The 17,756-nt window shown below is 46.5% G+C and overlaps 1 protein-coding gene across 4 annotated transcripts in view; it reads right to left on the bottom strand.

The window, feature by feature from the left end:
* The window catches only part of si:dkey-26i13.8 (kinesin-like protein KIF19), an 86,827-nt gene that overhangs the window by 55,572 nt on the left and 13,499 nt on the right, over positions 1-17,756 (bottom strand). For all 4 annotated transcript variants that reach the window (XM_055651121.1, XM_055651119.1, XM_055651118.1 and 1 more), the window contains 3 exons: positions 6,559-6,669; positions 5,372-5,459; positions 2,003-2,139 (listed from right to left, as the gene is read on the bottom strand). In XM_055651121.1, coding sequence (XP_055507096.1) covers positions 2,003-2,139; positions 5,372-5,459; positions 6,559-6,669 — 336 coding nt within the window. The remainder of the gene's footprint in view (positions 1-2,002; positions 2,140-5,371; positions 5,460-6,558; positions 6,670-17,756) is intronic.

Here is a 17,756-nt window from a genome sequence, read left to right as displayed (position 1 = left end):
CTAACCCCCCCCCCCCACATACTGAGCCAAATAAACTCTAAAAATATAATCAAATATAACCATCATTTTAATAACCTACTTAAAATATACCTGATTTTAAAATTAAGATGTTTGCAAGGCTAATGAATGCGCCCGGCACAAAAAAAATAAGATGAAGTGAACACGTTGAACAGTAATACGCTGCTCACTAAACCCATCTCAGCTTAGAAATTACAAATTCAGATCATCTTGCATTTTATTTCCTGCCCATACATTATTCCCCTTCAAAATATGACTGATATTTTGGATGAAATAAACATCTGAGCAGATGTTTCTTCTCAGGACTCAGGTTCACAGTTGCACTAGTGTTAGGGGTGGCACGGTGGCACAGCGGTAGAGTTGCTGCCTTACAACGCCAGAGACCTGGGTTCGATCCTGACTACGGGTGCTGTCTGTACGTTCTCCCTGTGACCGCGTGGGTTTTCCCCGGGTGCTCCGGTTTCCTCCCGCACACCAATGACGTACAGGTTTGTAGGTTCATCGGCTTCTGGTAAAAATTGTAAAATGTCCCTCGTGTGTAGGATAGTGTTAGTGTGGGGGGGATCGCTGGTCGGCACGGACTCGGTGGGCCGAAGGGCCTGTTTTCACGATGTATCTCTAAACTAAACTAAACAATGGTATCAGTCGGCATTTTAAATTTGAACATTTAAAACATTTAAACACACTGAGCAGTAAACTCATATTTCAGTTCATGTTTACAGGTGCAGTTAATTCATGGGAGCCATGTTTCTGAGGAATTTATCTCCAGTCTGCTCTGGCCCTGTGTGGAGTTTGCACGTTCTCCCTGTGACCACGTGGGTTTCCTCCGGGTGCTCCGGTTTCCCCCCCACATCCCAATGACCTGCGGGTTTGCAGGTTAAGTGGCTTCTGGAAATTGCCCCTCGCATGTAAGAGAGTGGATGAGAAAGTGGGATAGCATGGAACCCAGTGTGAACCAGTGATCGATGGTTAGTGTTGGGCTGAAGGGCCTGTTCCCACGCTGCATTTTTCAATCAGTCAATGAATTTAAAAAAATCAACTGGCATCATTCCACCAACTCCATCAAATTTATCCGCTCGTTTATATATTTATAGGACAATAATATGTCAGTGTCTGTCCACACAACAATAACTGCATTCCCAGTGAATTATTCTGTACTTTAATGTGAAGAGGTGATAAATATATACTCTAGCTTGCTTTTCTTCACAGCAAGGGAATAAAATTAGCAGTAATCAAATCAGTCGTACACTGATCATCATATCTGAAAAGGTGTTAGTCCTTCTCAGCTTGAGAATGTGATAGAAATTGGAGTCTTTTGTAGCGATACAGCGCGGCAACAGGCCCTTCGACCCACCGAGACTGCGCCATTTGATCAATGTTTATTAAAATTCTCTGCTGTGAATCCATTTGGTAAATGTACAATTTGGTCAACGTTTGGATGCACGTTAGAGATGACTTTTAGACTTTAGAGATGCAGCGTGGAAACAGGGCCTTTGGCCGCACGAGTCTGCAGCGACCAGCGATCACCTGTACACTAACGCTATCCTACACACTAGGGGACAATTTACAATTTTACCGAAGCCAATTAGCCTGCAAACCTGCACGTCATTGGAGGAAACCAGAGCACCCGGAGATAACCCACGCAAACAGGGAGAACGTACAAACTCCGTACAGACAGCACCCATCGTCAGGATCAAACCCGGGTTTCTGGAGCTGTGAGGCAGCAACTCTACCGCTGCTAGACACAAAATGCTGGAGTAACTCAGCGGGACAGGCGGGATGGCGGGAAATCCTTCTCTCCAAAGATGCTGCTAGTCCCGCTGAGTTACTCCAGCATTTTGTGTCTATCTTCGGTGTAAAACAGCATCTGCAGTTCCTTCCTGCATAACTCTACCGCTGCGCCACTGTGCCGCAGTTAATAGCTGCGTCACTGACATTCCCGCATCTCCCAAAAGAAAATTGGATGAATTGGCTTTTGACTTACCTCCAAGTAAGACATTGAGACATTATAAAGCATGTTTTCACTCGTGGCTTCAATCGCCTTGAAAAGATCGTTCAACGTTTGGATATAGATTCCAGGTTTGTAGTTCATTCCAAGCATGGTGTAGGTTTTACCGGCTCCTGTGTGAAATAAAGGCTTGTTTAAACTTCCATCATTTACTGCCCGTTTCCTAGCCTGGGCAAAACATAAGGTGCTGGAGGAACTCAGAAGATCAGGCAACATGTGCGGAGGACATGGATGGGTGACATTTTGGGTCGTGACCCGACCCGAAACATTACCTGTCTGTTCCCTCCACAGCCGCTGCCTGATCCGCTGAGTTCCTCCAGACTTTAGACTTTAGAGATACAGCGAAAACAAGCCCTTCGTTACACCAAGTCCACGACAACCAATTAGTCACTATTCAACACACCGGGGACAATTTACAATTTTTACAGAAGCCAATTAACCTACGAGTCTGCATGTCGTTGGAGTAGTAAACACTGCCCAGTCCATCGTCGGCTCTGACCTCCCTTCCATCGAGGGGATTTATCGCAGTCGCTGCCTCAAAAAGGCTGGCAGTATCATCAAAGACCCACAACATCCTGGCCACACACTCATCTCCCTGCTACCTTCAGGTAGAAGGTACAGGAGCCTGAAGACTGCAACAACCAGGTTCAGGAATAGCTACTTCCCCACAGCCATCAGACTATTAAACCTGGCTCGGACAAAACTCTGATTATTAATAACCATTTTCTGTTATTTGCACTTTATCAGTTTATTTATTCATGTGTGTACATATTTATATCATGGTATATGGACACACTTATCTGTTTTGTAGTAAATGCCTACTATTTTCTGTGTGCTTCAGCAAAGCAAGAATTTCATTGTCCTATACAGGGACACATGACAATAAACTCACTTGAACTTGGGAGGAAACCGGAGCTCCCAGAGAAAACCCAGTCACAGGGAACCGTACAAACTCCGTACGGACTGCACCCGTAGTCAGGAACGGACCAGGACCCCTGACGCTGTAAGGCAGCAACTCTACCGTTGCAGCTCCTTGCATCTCACTTGCCTGGGGATTGCATGTCCAGATCTACAGGCAGTGGTCTGGGTCCATAATATGAGCTCCAAATGTCGATGGAGAGAACCAACATCAAATGGGAGACAGATTTCTCGTAAGATAGTCTTCGACAGATCCTCTGATCTTAAGGGATAAATGAATCTCAGGATTCTGAAGGTAGGCTAGACATTTGACTATAGAGATACAGCAGGGGAACAGACAGACCCTCGGCCCCAACGAGTCCGCGGTGACTAGTAATCACCCCGTACACAGATACAGATATGCCATTTATTGTCACTATACATGTAAAGTGAAACGGAAAGCGGATCGTACTCAGTGCATACATACAATATAGCACAAAAAACAAGAGAAACAGAAAAAAACAAAAAACACAGAAGGAGATGGGGGGGGGGGGGGGGGGGGGGGAAATAGGTGCACAAATTCTGCGGGGCTACATACATATATACATATATACAGATGGAAGTCCGTGTTGGGCGGTGTAGTCAGTGCATGTGTGAATTTGAATTTATAGTAGTTATAATTCTCGGAAAGCAACTATTCCTGAGTCTGTTTGTCCTGGATTTGATGCACCTATTGCGCCTTCCAGAGGGTAGCAGGTCGAACAGTCCAAACGCAGGATGGGAGCTGTCTTTGATGATCTTCTTTGCCCTGCTAAGGCAGCGGGAGGTGTAGATGTCCATCAGGGAGGGGAGAGGGCAGCCTACTCGGACTATCCTAAACACTAGGGGGGCAATTTACAATTTACAGAAGCCAATTGACCTACAAACCTGCACGTCTTTGGAGTGCGGGAGGAAACCGGAGTACCCGGAGAAAGCCCTTCACCATCTCATAACAAAAGACTCGAGATATATTTGGCTTTTCTGTGTTTTAGCAAATGAAAGAATGTCGTTCATTGTATTCTCCAGAAGCCACATTCCCATTGCTCCCACATGCTAGATATATTTTTCATTAACATCTTTCAATTGGTCGTACGTTCCCAAGTGTACAAGTCCCTAGAGACACAATGGTCAGATTAACTTATCCCATCAATTCATAGTTTTTCATGCACCCGGATGGCCAGTCAAAAAACAATCTTTTAGGACGTCTTTTTAGGAAGGCAATGAGGGGAAATTTCTTGAGTCAGAGGGCGGTGAATCTGTGGAATTCTTTGCCAGCAGAAGGCTGTGGAGGCCAAGTCCTTGGATATTTTTAAGGCAGAGATAGATAGATTTTTGATTAGTACGGGTGTCAGAGGTTATGGGGCGAAGGCAGGAGAATGGGGTTAGGAGGGAGAGATAGATCAGCCATGATTGAACGGCAGAGTAGACTTGATGGGCCAAATGGCCTAATTCCACTCCTAGAACTTATGACCTTATGAAGCCATTTGGTCTCCTTGAATGTTCCAATCATCTAGCAGTTATGACTTAATTTTTCCTCTCGCTGTCTCTCAAAGTATCAATTTGGTCTGAATGGTACAAGTTCAAGAGTTCATAAGTAATTGCAGCAGAATTAAGCCATTTGGCCCATCAATTCTATTCCGCCATTCAATCATAGCTGATCTACTTTTCCCTCTCAACCCCATTCTCCTGCTTTCTCCCTGTAACCACTGACACCATTATTAATCAAGAATCTGTCAGCATCTGTTATCCATGGTATAGATACAAAGCCATCTCCAGGGCTTGAATATAGAGTCCCTGCTAACAATTCATCAACATAAACGGATACAAAGTGTTGGAGTAACTCAGCAGGTCAAGCAGCATCGCTAAACCACACGGATAGGTGACATCTCGGGTCGAGACCCTTCCTCAGACTGAAGGAACTTAACCCAAAACGTCATCTATCCATGTTGTAAAGAGATGCTACCCGCTGAGTTACTCCAGCACTTTGTGTCTTTTTTGCACGTTAACAAGCACCTGCGGCCACAGAGATGGATTTCAAAACCCAAGAACACTATTCTAGAGCAGACACAAAATGCTGGAGGATCTCTGCAGGTCCTGCAACATCGCTGGAGAGAAAGGATGGGTGACATTTCAAGTTCGGGACCCCTCTTCAACACTCCAGCACTCTGTGTCCTTTTTCTCCAGAGATGCTGCCTGGCCCGTTGAGTTACTCCAGCATTTTGTGTCTGTCTTCGGTATAAACCAGCATCTGCAGTTCTTTGTTTCAACATTATCCTAGAGTCCATGTATTGTTCTCCCTTCAAACAAAAAACGCTTAGGTCTGGGAAAGCAGAACATGACAAAGAGGCGGACTTTAAATAAATAAATTATGGATCAAGACTATGTTTTGAAAATAGGTTGTGACGTCACCTGTAGGTCCATATGCGAACACTGTTGCATTGTATCCCGAAATGACACCTTTGATCAGATCCTTGGTAGTGGCCAAGTAAACATCCTCCTAAAGGCAATGGACAAAAGAGTTTTCATATTTGCACTGATATGGAGACCAGCATTTATGCCCACTAGACATGAAACATAGAAACTAGGTGCAGGAGTAGGCCATTTGACCCTTCCAGCCAGCACCGCCATTCAATATGATCATGGCTGATCATCCAAAATCAGTGCCCTGCTCTTGTTTTCTCCCCATAACCCTTAATTCCTTTAGCCATCAGAGCCATATCTAACTCTCTCTTGAAAAGGTCCAGTGAATTGGCCTCCACTGTCTTCAGTGGCAGAGAATTCACGACTCTCTGGGTGAAAACGTTTTTCCTCATCTCAGTCTTAAATGGCCGACCCCTTATTCTTAAACTGTGACACCCCTGGTTCAGGACTCCCCAAACATGGGGAACAATTTTTCCAGCAGGTTCTTGGACATTCGGAATGCCCCCATTAACCTTCCAATATCACCATTGAAACAGTTTGAGAAAAAGTAGAATATTTATTTTATACTAATTAGAAGTGGAACTGTTTAAACCCACCATCTGTGAAGTGTAAAAACAGATACATGTTTTCTCTATCGTGAAATTTAAATTTGGTTTTATTCAGTAAAGGTATAAATCTCATCAAAGAATGAGATGTCAGACATGATACGAGGATGTTGCCAGGACTAGAGGGTGTGAGCTATAGGCAGAGGTTTGAGTAGGCTGGGACTCTATTCCTTGTAGCGCAGGAGGGTGAGGCGGTGACCTTATAAAGGTGTACGTTCATGGGAGGAATAAATCGGGTCTTTGGACTATCCTTGATCGGACTTTGCTGGCTTTACCTTGCACTAAACGCAATTCCCTTATCGTGCATCTATACACAGTAAATGTTTCGATTGTAACCATGTATTGTCTTTCCGCTGACTGGTTAGCACGCAACAAAAGCTTTTCACTGTACACGTGACAATATACTAAACTGATCGTGACAATAAAGGAACCATTAACCATTGAGGTGTCACAAGTGCTAAATGCCCTCCCATCATCTTCTCCTCTCTGCCCATTGACAAGTTTGCCTTACAACATTGTCCATCTAAACGTTGGTCTTCCATGCAACTTTTTTTGCACCATCTGATATACCTGGGTGGAAGTGCCGTCGAACACCATGTCAAACATAAACGTTCTTTCACGGGAGCGATTAGCCCGTAGGATGTCATCCCGGTCTTCTGTTGGATCCATCAACACTACCATCTGCAAAAGGAAACGCGCAAAATACATTCAAGAAATGGCCTGGAGAGAGTGAATGTGGAGAGGATGTTTCCACAAGACAGAGATGCAATGGCAACCAACATCACATCCACTGACTACTGTACAGCCAAGCTGCTGATCCATTCTGTTGAAGGCCATGGAACTGAATCCAGGTGGGAACTCAGTGCAACGCCCCACTCTACCCTTGTTCTTTATCAAGGGCATCTCCTGAATCGTGATCAAAAACCTGTAGGAAGGAACTGCAGATAGACGCTGGTTTAAACCGAAGATAGACTGAAAATGCTAGAGTAACTCAGCAGGTCAGGCAGCATCTCTGGAGGCAAGGAATGGGTGACGTTTCGGATTAAGACCCTTCTTCTTCAGACGAAGAAGAGTCTCGACCCAAAACATCACCCATTCCTTCCCCCCAGAGAAGCTGCCTGTCCCGCTGAGTTACTGCAGCATTTTGTGTCGATCTTGTGATTGAAATTCTGTACTCTATGCTAAAACTGCTCATCTGAGATAATTAATGAGATGATCTTAACATCACTATTTGGGTTAATATGGTGGTTTCCTTTGAAACAAGGGCAGCATGGTGATGCAACGATAGAGTTGCTACTTTACAGCGCCAGTGACCCGGGTTCGGTCCTGACTAGGGGTGCTGTCTGTGTGGAGTTTATACGTTCTCCCCGTGATCTGCGTGGGTTTTCTCCGGGTGCTCCGGTTTCCTCCCACATTCCAAAGACGTACAGGTTTGTAGGTTAATTGGCTTCAGTAAAAACTGTAAATTGTCCCTAGTGTAGGAAAGTGCTTGTATATGGGGACCGTAGGTCGGCATGGACTTGATGGGCCGAAGGGCCTGTTTCCGCGCTGTATCTCTAAACTAAATTAAACGGTTTGTAGCAGGAATCCCCAAATCATTTGCCTTGATGGTCTCAGTCATTCAAGATTTACTCTTGGTTTGATAAGTAATTCAATTTTCTCCCTTAAACTGATTGAAACTTGTGTAGCAGCTTCCCTCTGAAACATTTCAATTAATCAACATCAAAGTAACAACTGCAATATTGACAGGATTAGTTCACAATGAAGATTAATAAAAAGCAATTACTGACACTATGGAATAAATTGTTACTTTCAAAGAAAGCTGCCTGAAATTAGATCACATCATGCTTTAGATCATATTAGATCATATCATGTCATGGTCCAATATGCAGAGTCAAAACACAAGATAGTAAAGAGAATGGACACAAAGTGCTGGAGTAACTCAGCGGGTGGAGAAAAGGAATAGGTGACCCTTCATCAGACTCTCAGATTCCGACCCGAAACGTCACCTAACCCGCAATCTTCTTCTTATCGAGCCCACAGCACAAGATTAGAAGTTGTTCGTAGATAGACAAAAATGCTGGAGAAACTCAGCGGGTGTGGCAGCATCTATGGAGCGAAGGAAATAGGCGATGTTTCGGGCCAAAACCCTTCTTCAGACTGATGCAGGGTGGGTGGGGGGGGGGGGGGGGGGGGGGGAAGGGAAGAAGAAAGGAAGAGGAGGGGCCAGGGGGCTGAGGGACAGCTGGGATAGGGAGGAGACAGCAAGGGCTACCGGAAATTGGAGAAGTCAATGTTCAAGCCGCTGGGGTGCAGACTGCCCAAGCGGAATATGAGGTGCTGCTCCTCCAATTTCCAGTGGTGCTCACTCTGGCCATGGAGGAGGCCCAAGACAGAGAGGTCGGATTCGGAATGGGAAGGGGAGTTGAAGTGCTGAGCCACGGGGAGATCAGGTTGGTTAATGCGGACCGAGCGGAGGTGTTCGGCTCCTGCTACCGACATTCCGCGTCTTCAATTACAAGTTGTTCAGCCGGAGCTGAAGACACGTCTCGGCATCTGCGTACAATGGTGTCTGTCTTGTCGCTTCTGGTGCTTCTTGTGCGTGGGGGTGGAAAGATTGGTGGAAACAGGGCCGCGACGTGAACGCTCTTTCCTTGACCCCAACCCGAAGTTACTCCAGCATTTAGTGTCTATCTGCAGTGTAAACCAGCATCTGCAGTTCCTTCCTCCACAAACTAGATAGTAAATCAGGGAGTTATTGTGTGGATCAGGAAGTCCATGGTACTCATTCTAGGCTCCACCAAGCACAGGCTGTCTAAATGATGTGAGAGCCTGAACAAGTGCAGTGGCTGCTGAGGTTTCCCCACATGCATTCTTGCATTCTGCCAGCTTTCTTGCGTTTGTTGCTACTGCGATACAGACGTCCACAAGGCTGCAGCTTTGGGATGACTTCAGGGTGACAGTTCTCAGCAGTTTCCAGCCCAGAGTTAGGAACACAACAGTGTTCAGTCCCATCCTTTAACCAACCAGCTCTCCTTCACACTTATCTGTGCTATTGCACTTTTCCACTAGTGGGAGAGTCTTGGACTAGAGGACACAGCCTCAGAATAACAGGCTCTTGATTAGTAAGGGCATCAAACGTTATGGGGAGGAGGGAATGGTTTTGAGAGAGAACGATCGCTCAGCCATGGTGGAATGGTGGAGATGACTCAATGGGCCGAATGGCCTAACTCTGTTCCTTTGACTTATTTACATTTCTCCAATGATATCAGCCCCATCTCCAAGCTTTCTCCATCCTGCCTGGCCGACTGGGTTACTCCAGCACTTTGTGTCTTTTTGTGTGTTAAATTGCATCTGCAGTTCCTCGGTTCGACATGTCGACTGCTCCACTGCAAGGTCTCCTCAAGGTTTGCCTACTTTGAATGTCTCCTCTCTCCAACACTGCAGAGATGCTGCCTGACCTGCTGAGTCACTCCAGCACTTGGCATCATTTTGTATATTGACCAGCACCAGCAGTTTAGTTTAATTTAGCTTAGAGATACAGCATGGAAACAGGCCCTATAGCCCACACTGACCCCCCATACACTAGTTCCACCCTACACACTAGGGACAATTTACAGAAGCCAATTCACCGACAATCCCGCACGTCTTTGGCATGTGGGAGGAAACCGGAGCACCCGGAGAAAACCCATGTGGTCACAGGGAGAACGTGCAAACTCCGTACAGACAGCACCCATAGTCAGGATTGGAACGGGTCTCTGGCGCTGTAAGGCAGCAGCTTTATTGCTGCGCCGCCGTGCCACCCAGTTCCTTGTTTCTACAGTTAGGCAATTCACAAAGGCCAATTAACCGACAATCGGGGACGTGGAAGGGAACCGGCGAGCACGGAGAAAACTGGGAGAACGCGCAAACTCCACGCAGACAGCACCCAAAGTCAGGATCGAGGCTGGGTCTCCAGCACTGGGAGGTAACGGCTCTACCAGCTGCGCCACTGTGCTGCCCATGATCCAGTACCAGTGTGTGAAGTAATGCCCCTGTCCCACTTAGGAAACCTGAACGGAAACCTCTGGAGACTTTGCACTCCACCCAAGGTTTCCGTGCGGTTCCCGGAGGTTCCCAGAGGTTTTTGTCAGTCTCCCTACCTGCTTCCACTACCTGCAACATCCAGCAACCACCTGCAACCCACGGGAACCGCACGGAAACCTTGGGTGGGGCGCAAAGTCTCCAGAGGTTTCCGTTCAGGTTTCCTAAGTGGGACAGGGGCATAAAAGGATCCCCTCTTGTGTAAGGTCCATTCAGTCAGAGGCATTGCCGTTAGCTCTGGACACCAAGGAGTTTCCGCCTGGCACATCCACAGATAATATTAACACTGGTATGCAGCGCGGCTCCCAATTATCACCCTTCTGCTCGTACTGCGGTCATTTAAGGCAAATTACGCTTTTATAAGCTGCTATAATTGGCTCCATATGGTCCAATCTTCCTGCGTTTCTACTGTATATTCAACCAAATTTAAAAAAAAAAACCAGCAAGACAAGTGACGTGCCTCACCAGACAATGATTGGGCCAAATTATTACTCCTAATGTCTTGCCAGAGGACATCGAGTCATAGAGTGATACATCGTGGAAACAGGCCCTGCAGCCCAACTTGCCCAAACCGGCCAGCATGTCCCAGCTACAATAGTCCCACCTGCCTGCGTTCAGCCCATATCCTTCTAAACCTGTGTTTAAGAAGGAACTGCAGATGCTGGAGAATCGAAGGTACACAAAAAAGCTGGAGAAACTCAGCAGGTGCAGCAGCATCTATGGAGCGAAGGAAATAGGCAACGTTTCGGCCCGAAACGTTGCCTATTTCCTTCGCTCCATAGATGCTGCTGCACCCGCTGAGTTTCTCCAGCTTTTTTGTGTACCTTCCTTCTAAACCTGGCTTATCCATGTACGCATCAAATGTTTCTTAATCGTTATAATAGTACTGCCTTCAACTGCCTCCTCCAGAAGCTCGCTCCATACACCCACCACCCTTTGTGTGAAGAAAGTTACCCTTCAAGTTCCTATTAAATCTGAGTTGGATGATCAGCCATGATCCCATTGAATGGCGGTGCTGGCTCGAAGGACCGAATGGCCTACTCCTGCACCTATTGTCTATTGTCTGTAGTCTGAAGCCCCCTAGCTGGGGATTGAGACACGCGATCAAGGGGGAGGTGGGCAAGGGAAGGTAGTGACTCGAATTACGAAAGCTAGACCCATCATTTAGCTCCAAAAGCTTTGATAATATCTGATTATGTACTGACATTCATACAACAGTGGTGCCCACAGGAATTACACATTAAACAAAATGTTATTCAATCACCGATGACAGGCAAACAATAGAGCAGTAATGACGGTTCGTGTTTCTGCAAAGGTAATAATGCTTCATAAATTACTTTGAAGAAACCCGTTTATAATTCATTGTCTCAATGCCTTCAGTGGATCATTGTTTTTCCGCTGTAAACACACAGGGCGAGCAAGCTTAAACATGCCAGAGCTACGGTAATCAAACACCCACACTCCTGTAAACACTATCATTGTCATTCGGTGAAATGGTTTAAAAGTCAAAGGGGTTGCTGGTCGGACCAAGTGCTGAAAGAAAGGGATGAATTAAAGGATAATAAAGACCAGAGAGGTGACAGGGGTATAATGTTTAAAGCAGGTTATTGTTTTCAACACAGAGAGTGGTGGGGGCCTGGAGTGTGCTGCTGAGGGTGGTGGTGGTGGTGGGCGAGTGTGCAGGGCCGAAGATGTCCTGGTTGGGTTGCTGCTAGGCCTAGGCCTAGCCAAGCTGGCCATCCGCGAGTCACGGCGCCAGGCAGAAGAGGGCTTTGCCCGAGCCAGATGCTTGCTCCTTTACCGGGGATACGTCCGACCCCAGGTGGTGTTCGAGAGGGACATATTTATATAGTAGTTGGTACACAAAAATGCTGGAGAAACTCAGCGGGTGCAGCAACATCTATGGAGCGAAGGAAATAGGCAACGTTTCGGGCCGAAACCCTTCTTCAGACTGATGGGGGGGCGGGGAGAAGAAAGGATAAAGGAGGAAGAGGAGCCCGAGGGCTGAGGAAGGGGAGGAGACAGCAAGGACTAACAAAATTGGGAGAATTCAATGTTCATGCCCGCAGGATGCAGACTCCCCAAGCGGAATATGAGGTGCTGTTCCTCCAATTTCCGGTGTTGCTCGCTCTGGCCATGGAGGAGACCCAGGACTGAGAGGTCGGATGGGGAAATGGGAGGGGGAGTTGAAGTGCTGGGCCACCAGGAGGTCGGCTTGGTTATTGCGGACCGAGCGGAGGTGTTCGGCGAAACCATCGCCAAGCCTCCGCTTGGTCTCACTACTACACTATATAGTAGTTATTTAGTATATCTGTGACAGTTGTTTGGAAATTTAGTGTCTGAGTAATTTGGTGATTTTGTGCAATGGCAGTAGGTGTGTCACCACCGTTTTATTTTGTATCTTTTATTAATTACATCAATTATTTTTGATACAAAAAACAAGGGTGGTGGTGGAGGCAGATGTGGCAAGTGGTGTTTGAGAGGCATTTAGATGAGCACAAAATGCTGGAGTAACTCAGCAGGACAGGGCAGCTTCTCTGAAGGAGGAATGGGTGGCATTTCGGGTCGAGACCCTTCTTCAGACCTGAAGAAAGTTAGGTTTGAAGACGGGTCACCTTCAGGTCTGAAGGAGGGTCTCGACCCGAAACGTCACATAGAAACATAGAAATTAGGTGCAGGAGTAGGCCATTCGGCCCTTCGAGCCTGCACCGCCATTCAATATGATCATGGCTGATCATCCAACTCAGTATCCCGTCACCCATTCCTTCTCCCCAGAGACGCTGCCCTGTCCCGCTGAGTTACTCCAGCATTTTGTGTTTATCTTTGTTCTAAACCAGCATCTGCAGTTCCTTCCTGCACATTTAGATGCACACAGGGATATGCTGGGAATGGAGAGATACGAGTCAAATGCAGGTTGGGGAGATGAGTTTAACTTGTCATGTGCAGGAAGCTTTTTGCGTCGATCTTCAGCTTAACTTGGCATCATGTTCAACACAGACATTGTGGGCTGAAGGACTTGGTCCCGTGCTGCACTGTTCTACGTTCAAATAATCACTGAGAGTTTACTTAAAGACCTGTCCCACGGTACGAGTTCATTCAAGAGTTCTCCCCGAGTTTGCCCTGATTCGAACTCGGAGATTTACGGTAATGGCCGCTCGTAAGTACTCGGGGCTCTCGTGGACATTTTTCATCATGTCGAAAAATCTTCACGAGTCTTCCCGAGCTTACCTGCCGTTAGCGAGTCTTCCCGAGTACCTGCCGATAGCGCTACGAGCCGCTAAGAGACGTCCCCGAGCTCCGACGTACCCGCTACGTTCATTCTACGTGCTTACCACGAGTTTGATTTTTTCTTTTAAACTCGAGAGAGCTCTTGAATGAACTTGTACAGTGGGACAGGGCCATAACACTATAATCCTCCCTCCAGAACTTTAGTTAAGACTATTGATGAGAGCTCTCCAACAAAGAGTTGATGTCCACATTGTGTTTTAGTTAGACAAAAGTGCTGGAGAAACTCAGCTGGGTGCAGCAGCATCTATGGAGCGAAGGAAATAGGCAACGTTTCGGGCCGAAACCGAGGGTTTCGGCCCGAAACGTTGCCTATTTCCTTCGCTCCATAGATGCTGCTGCACTCAGCTGAATTTCTCCAGCACTTTTGTCTACCTTCGATTTTCCAGCATCTGCAGTTCCTTCTTAAACACTTCGTGTTTTAGTTAGCTGCAATAGCCAAGGGAAATGACAGAATCATTAGCTAAACCTCCCCCGAATTTACAGTAAACTGCACTCAGAGCTGAAAACAATCGCTTTCAAGGAAGAACCACACCAACAAATGCAGAACAATAGCTGGAAGAAGGAACGTTGGCCTGCATTGACTGTCGCTAAGGATGTATCTTCCTGTTCACTACATTCCTCTGCACAGCTGCTTTCTGTTTTGATGGGACAACATTTTGTGGAGTCATTAAGGTCATAAGGAATAGGAGTAGAATTGTGCCATTCGGCCCATCACGTCTACTCTGCCATTGAATCGTGGCCGATCTATCTCTCCCACCCAACCCCATTCTCCTGCCTTCTCCCCATAACCCCCCCGACACCCGCACCAATCAAGAATCTGTCAATCTCCGCCTTCCAAGATACCCAATGACTTGGCCTCCACAGCCGTCTGTGTCAATGAATTCCACAGATTCACCACCGTTTCCACGCTGCATCTCTAAACTAAACTAATAGCAGGATCAACATTTTTGCAAATGCTCCCATGGACACTGAACTAAGAGGGAGGCAACAATCCCTTGCAAATTAACGAATGGATCTTGTTTTCACAGGCTGGAGCAAACCGATTGTGTGAAGCCCTTTGAGTGCATCTATGGGGAGCATTGTTTACTGGTGGATTTGCCCTGTCGCGCAGTTTCCATTGGAAGACCGAATGAAAGGAAACTGTTGATTAGGCCACAAATACACATCCACAGGCAGCTTAGGAGAGTCTGAGAAAGGAATAAAGCATCGCCTGGGAATGGGTCACAAACACCAACAACAATGTAATGGCAGGACAGTCACAGCATACCCATTGTTTCATTGCCAGTAGATGAATTCAAGAGACAAAAGGGGGGGACATTTACATGACCTCAATCATTAATTGGTAGATCGTGTTAAAATACTAATTACTCTAAGCTAGGATGCGCTGGGATTAGAACAATAGCTCTCGGGCCAAATTATGTTTAGTTTCGAGATACAGCGTGGAAACAGGCCCCTTCTGCCCACCGAAGTCCGTGCCGACCATCGATCACCCATTCGCACTAGTTTCTACAGCGCCGGAGACAAGGGTTCGATCCTGACGACGGGTGCTGTCTGTACGGAGTCCATGAGCCAAGAGTGTTTTATTGTCACATGTCCCCGGATGGGACAATGAAATTCTTATTTGCTGCAGCCTAATGTTCAAGAAGGAACTGCAGATGCTGGAAAATCGAAGGTAGACAAAAATGCTGGAGAATCTCAGCGGGTGCAGCAGCATCTATGGAGCGAAGGAAATAGGTAACATTTCGGGCCGAAACCCTTTGGGTTTCGGCCCGAAACGTTGCCTATTTCCTTCACCCCATAGATGCGACCGCACCCGCTGAGTTTCTCCAGCACTTTTATCTACCGCAGCACAACAGAATATTATCTGAATGGTGGCCGATTAGGACAAGGGGAGACGCAACGAGACCTGGGTGTCATGGTACACCAGTCATTGAAAGTAGGCATGCAGGTGCAGCAGGCAGTGAAGAAAGCGAATGGTATGTTAGCATTCATAGCAAAAGGATTTGAGTATAAGAGGAGGGAGGTTCTACTGCAGTTGTACAAGGGTCTTGGTGAGACCACACCTGGAGTATTGCGTACAGTTTTGGTCTCCTAATCTGAGGAAAGACATTCTTGCTATAGAGGGAGTACAGAGAAGGTTCACCAGACTGATTCCTGGGATGGCAGGACTTTCATACGAAGAAAGACTGGATAGACTCGGCTTGTTCACGCTAGAATTTAGAAGATTGAGGGCGGGATCTTATACAAACTTACAAAATTATTAAGGGGTTGGGCAGGCTAGATGCAGGAAGATTGTTCCCCATGTTGGGGAAGTCCAGAACAAGGGGTCACAGTTTAAGGATAAGGGGGAAGTCTTTTAGGACCGAGATGAGAAAAACATTTTTCACACAGAGAGTGGTGAATCTGTGGAATTCTCTGTCACAGGTAGTTGAGGCCAGTTCATTGGCTATATTTAAGAGGGAGTTAGATGTGGCCCTTGTGGCTAAGGGGATCAGGGGGTATGGAGAGAAGGCAGGTATGGGATACTGAGTTGGATGATCAGCCATGATCATATTGAATGGCGGTGCAGGCTCGAAGGGCCGAATGGCCTACTCCTGCACCTATTTTGTATGTTTCTATGTAACTCAATTTTTAAAGACAGCTCATGATAGTACTTGGCTTTGAGCTGTGTCTTGCCTCCCCGAAGAAGTGCAGAAGTTAAGGGCCTGTCTCAATTGGCGATTTGTTTCGGCGACTACCGGCATCATTGACTGACGTATTGGGGTCGCCGAAAGGTTTTGAACATTTCAAAATCCAGCGGCAACAAAAAAATCTTGTGACACTTGAGGAAACACCGTGCGCGGGTCATTACGTCATCGTGCCGCATCACGCACGCAACTTTTTCAGTGACCTGATACTTCAGTCAACGATGCCGGCAGTAGCCAAACAAAATCGGCAAGTGAGACAGGCCCTTTAGTGCTATTCAATAGATTGCGATCAGCTACATGGTGGTCAAATACATATGGGTTTGATAGTCGAATCTTGTAGCAATGTTGTAACGTAGCCATTCAAAGTAATTCACCACGTTTGCTCTGAGGCACCTTCTGCGGAGATGTGATAAGGTGTGTTACAAATGAAAGTACTTATCTACTGCATAATACTTTATCAGCGCACAGCAAACACTGCCGAGGTCAGTTTTATCTTTTTGAACAGTACCACAATATGTCGACGTGTTACAGAGATAGGTTGAATAAGTTAGGTCTTTATTCTCTGGAGCGCAGAAGGTTAAGGGGGGACCTGATAGAGGTCTTTAAAATGATGAGAGGGATAGACAGAGTTGATGTGGACAAGCTTTTCCCTTTGAGAATAGGGAAGATTCAAACAAGAGGACATGACTTCAGAATTAAGGGACAGAAGTTTAGGGGTAATATGAGGGGGAACTTCTTTACTCAGAGAGTGGTAGCGGTGTGGGAATGAGCTTCCAGTGGAAGTGGTGGAGGCAGGTTCATTGGTATCATTTAAAAATAAATTGGATAGGCATATGGATGAGAAGGGAATGGAGGGTTATGGTATGAGTGCAGGCAGGTGGGACTAAGGGGAACAAAACATTTGTTCGGCACGGACTTGTAGGGCCGAGATGGCCTGTTTCCGTGCTGTAATTGTTATATGGTTATGTCGACAGTGCACAATAGTTACCGGTCTAAAAGTAGAAGAGGGTTCACACAATTTGTAATGTAGATGATTTGATCAAAGTGCGGGTGGGTTTGGCTATGCAGGCCCGATAATTATTTAGTTAAAATGATGACGGCCATTCACACTAGTTCTACCTCATTCTCTTTTTCACACCCACTCCTACACACTGGGGACAATCAACAGAGGGCCAATTAACCTCCGCATATATGGGTGGCACGGTGGCGCAGCGCTAGAGTTGCTGCCTCACAGCGCCAGAGACCCGGGTTCCATGCTGACCAAGGGGTCTGTGCCGAGTTTGTACGTTCTCCCTGTGACCGCGTGGGTTTTCTCCGGGTGCTCCAGTTTCCGCCCACACTCCAAAGACGTACAGATTTGTAGGTTAGTTGACTCTGTATATTGTAAATTGTCCCGAGTGTGTAGGATAGTGCTAGTATACAGGGGTCTTTCATGTATTTTCAAAGCACTCATAGCTGTCCGCCTAAGTGAAGTTTTCATTGGCACATCTTCCTCATGAAGTAGACGTGATAGGCTTATTCAAAATTGAACACTGCAAATATTTAAACCTTCAGGTCACATAATTCAGGTGCATAACTAACAATTGCTGATGTAATGAGATGTGCCATTTAATTGTTGACGATGATTATCACAGTCGTACAAGGATTATATTAATGTTTCTCACTCGGTTCCAATAGACAATAGGTGCAAGAGTAGGCCATTCGGCCTTT

Source organism: Leucoraja erinacea, chromosome 20 (genome assembly GCF_028641065.1).
Source record: "Leucoraja erinacea ecotype New England chromosome 20, Leri_hhj_1, whole genome shotgun sequence".
Lineage (NCBI taxonomy): Eukaryota > Metazoa > Chordata > Chondrichthyes > Rajiformes > Rajidae > Leucoraja > Leucoraja erinaceus.
The sequence above is the reverse complement of the archived record's forward strand: the minus strand, read 5'-3'. Positions and strand labels throughout refer to the sequence as shown.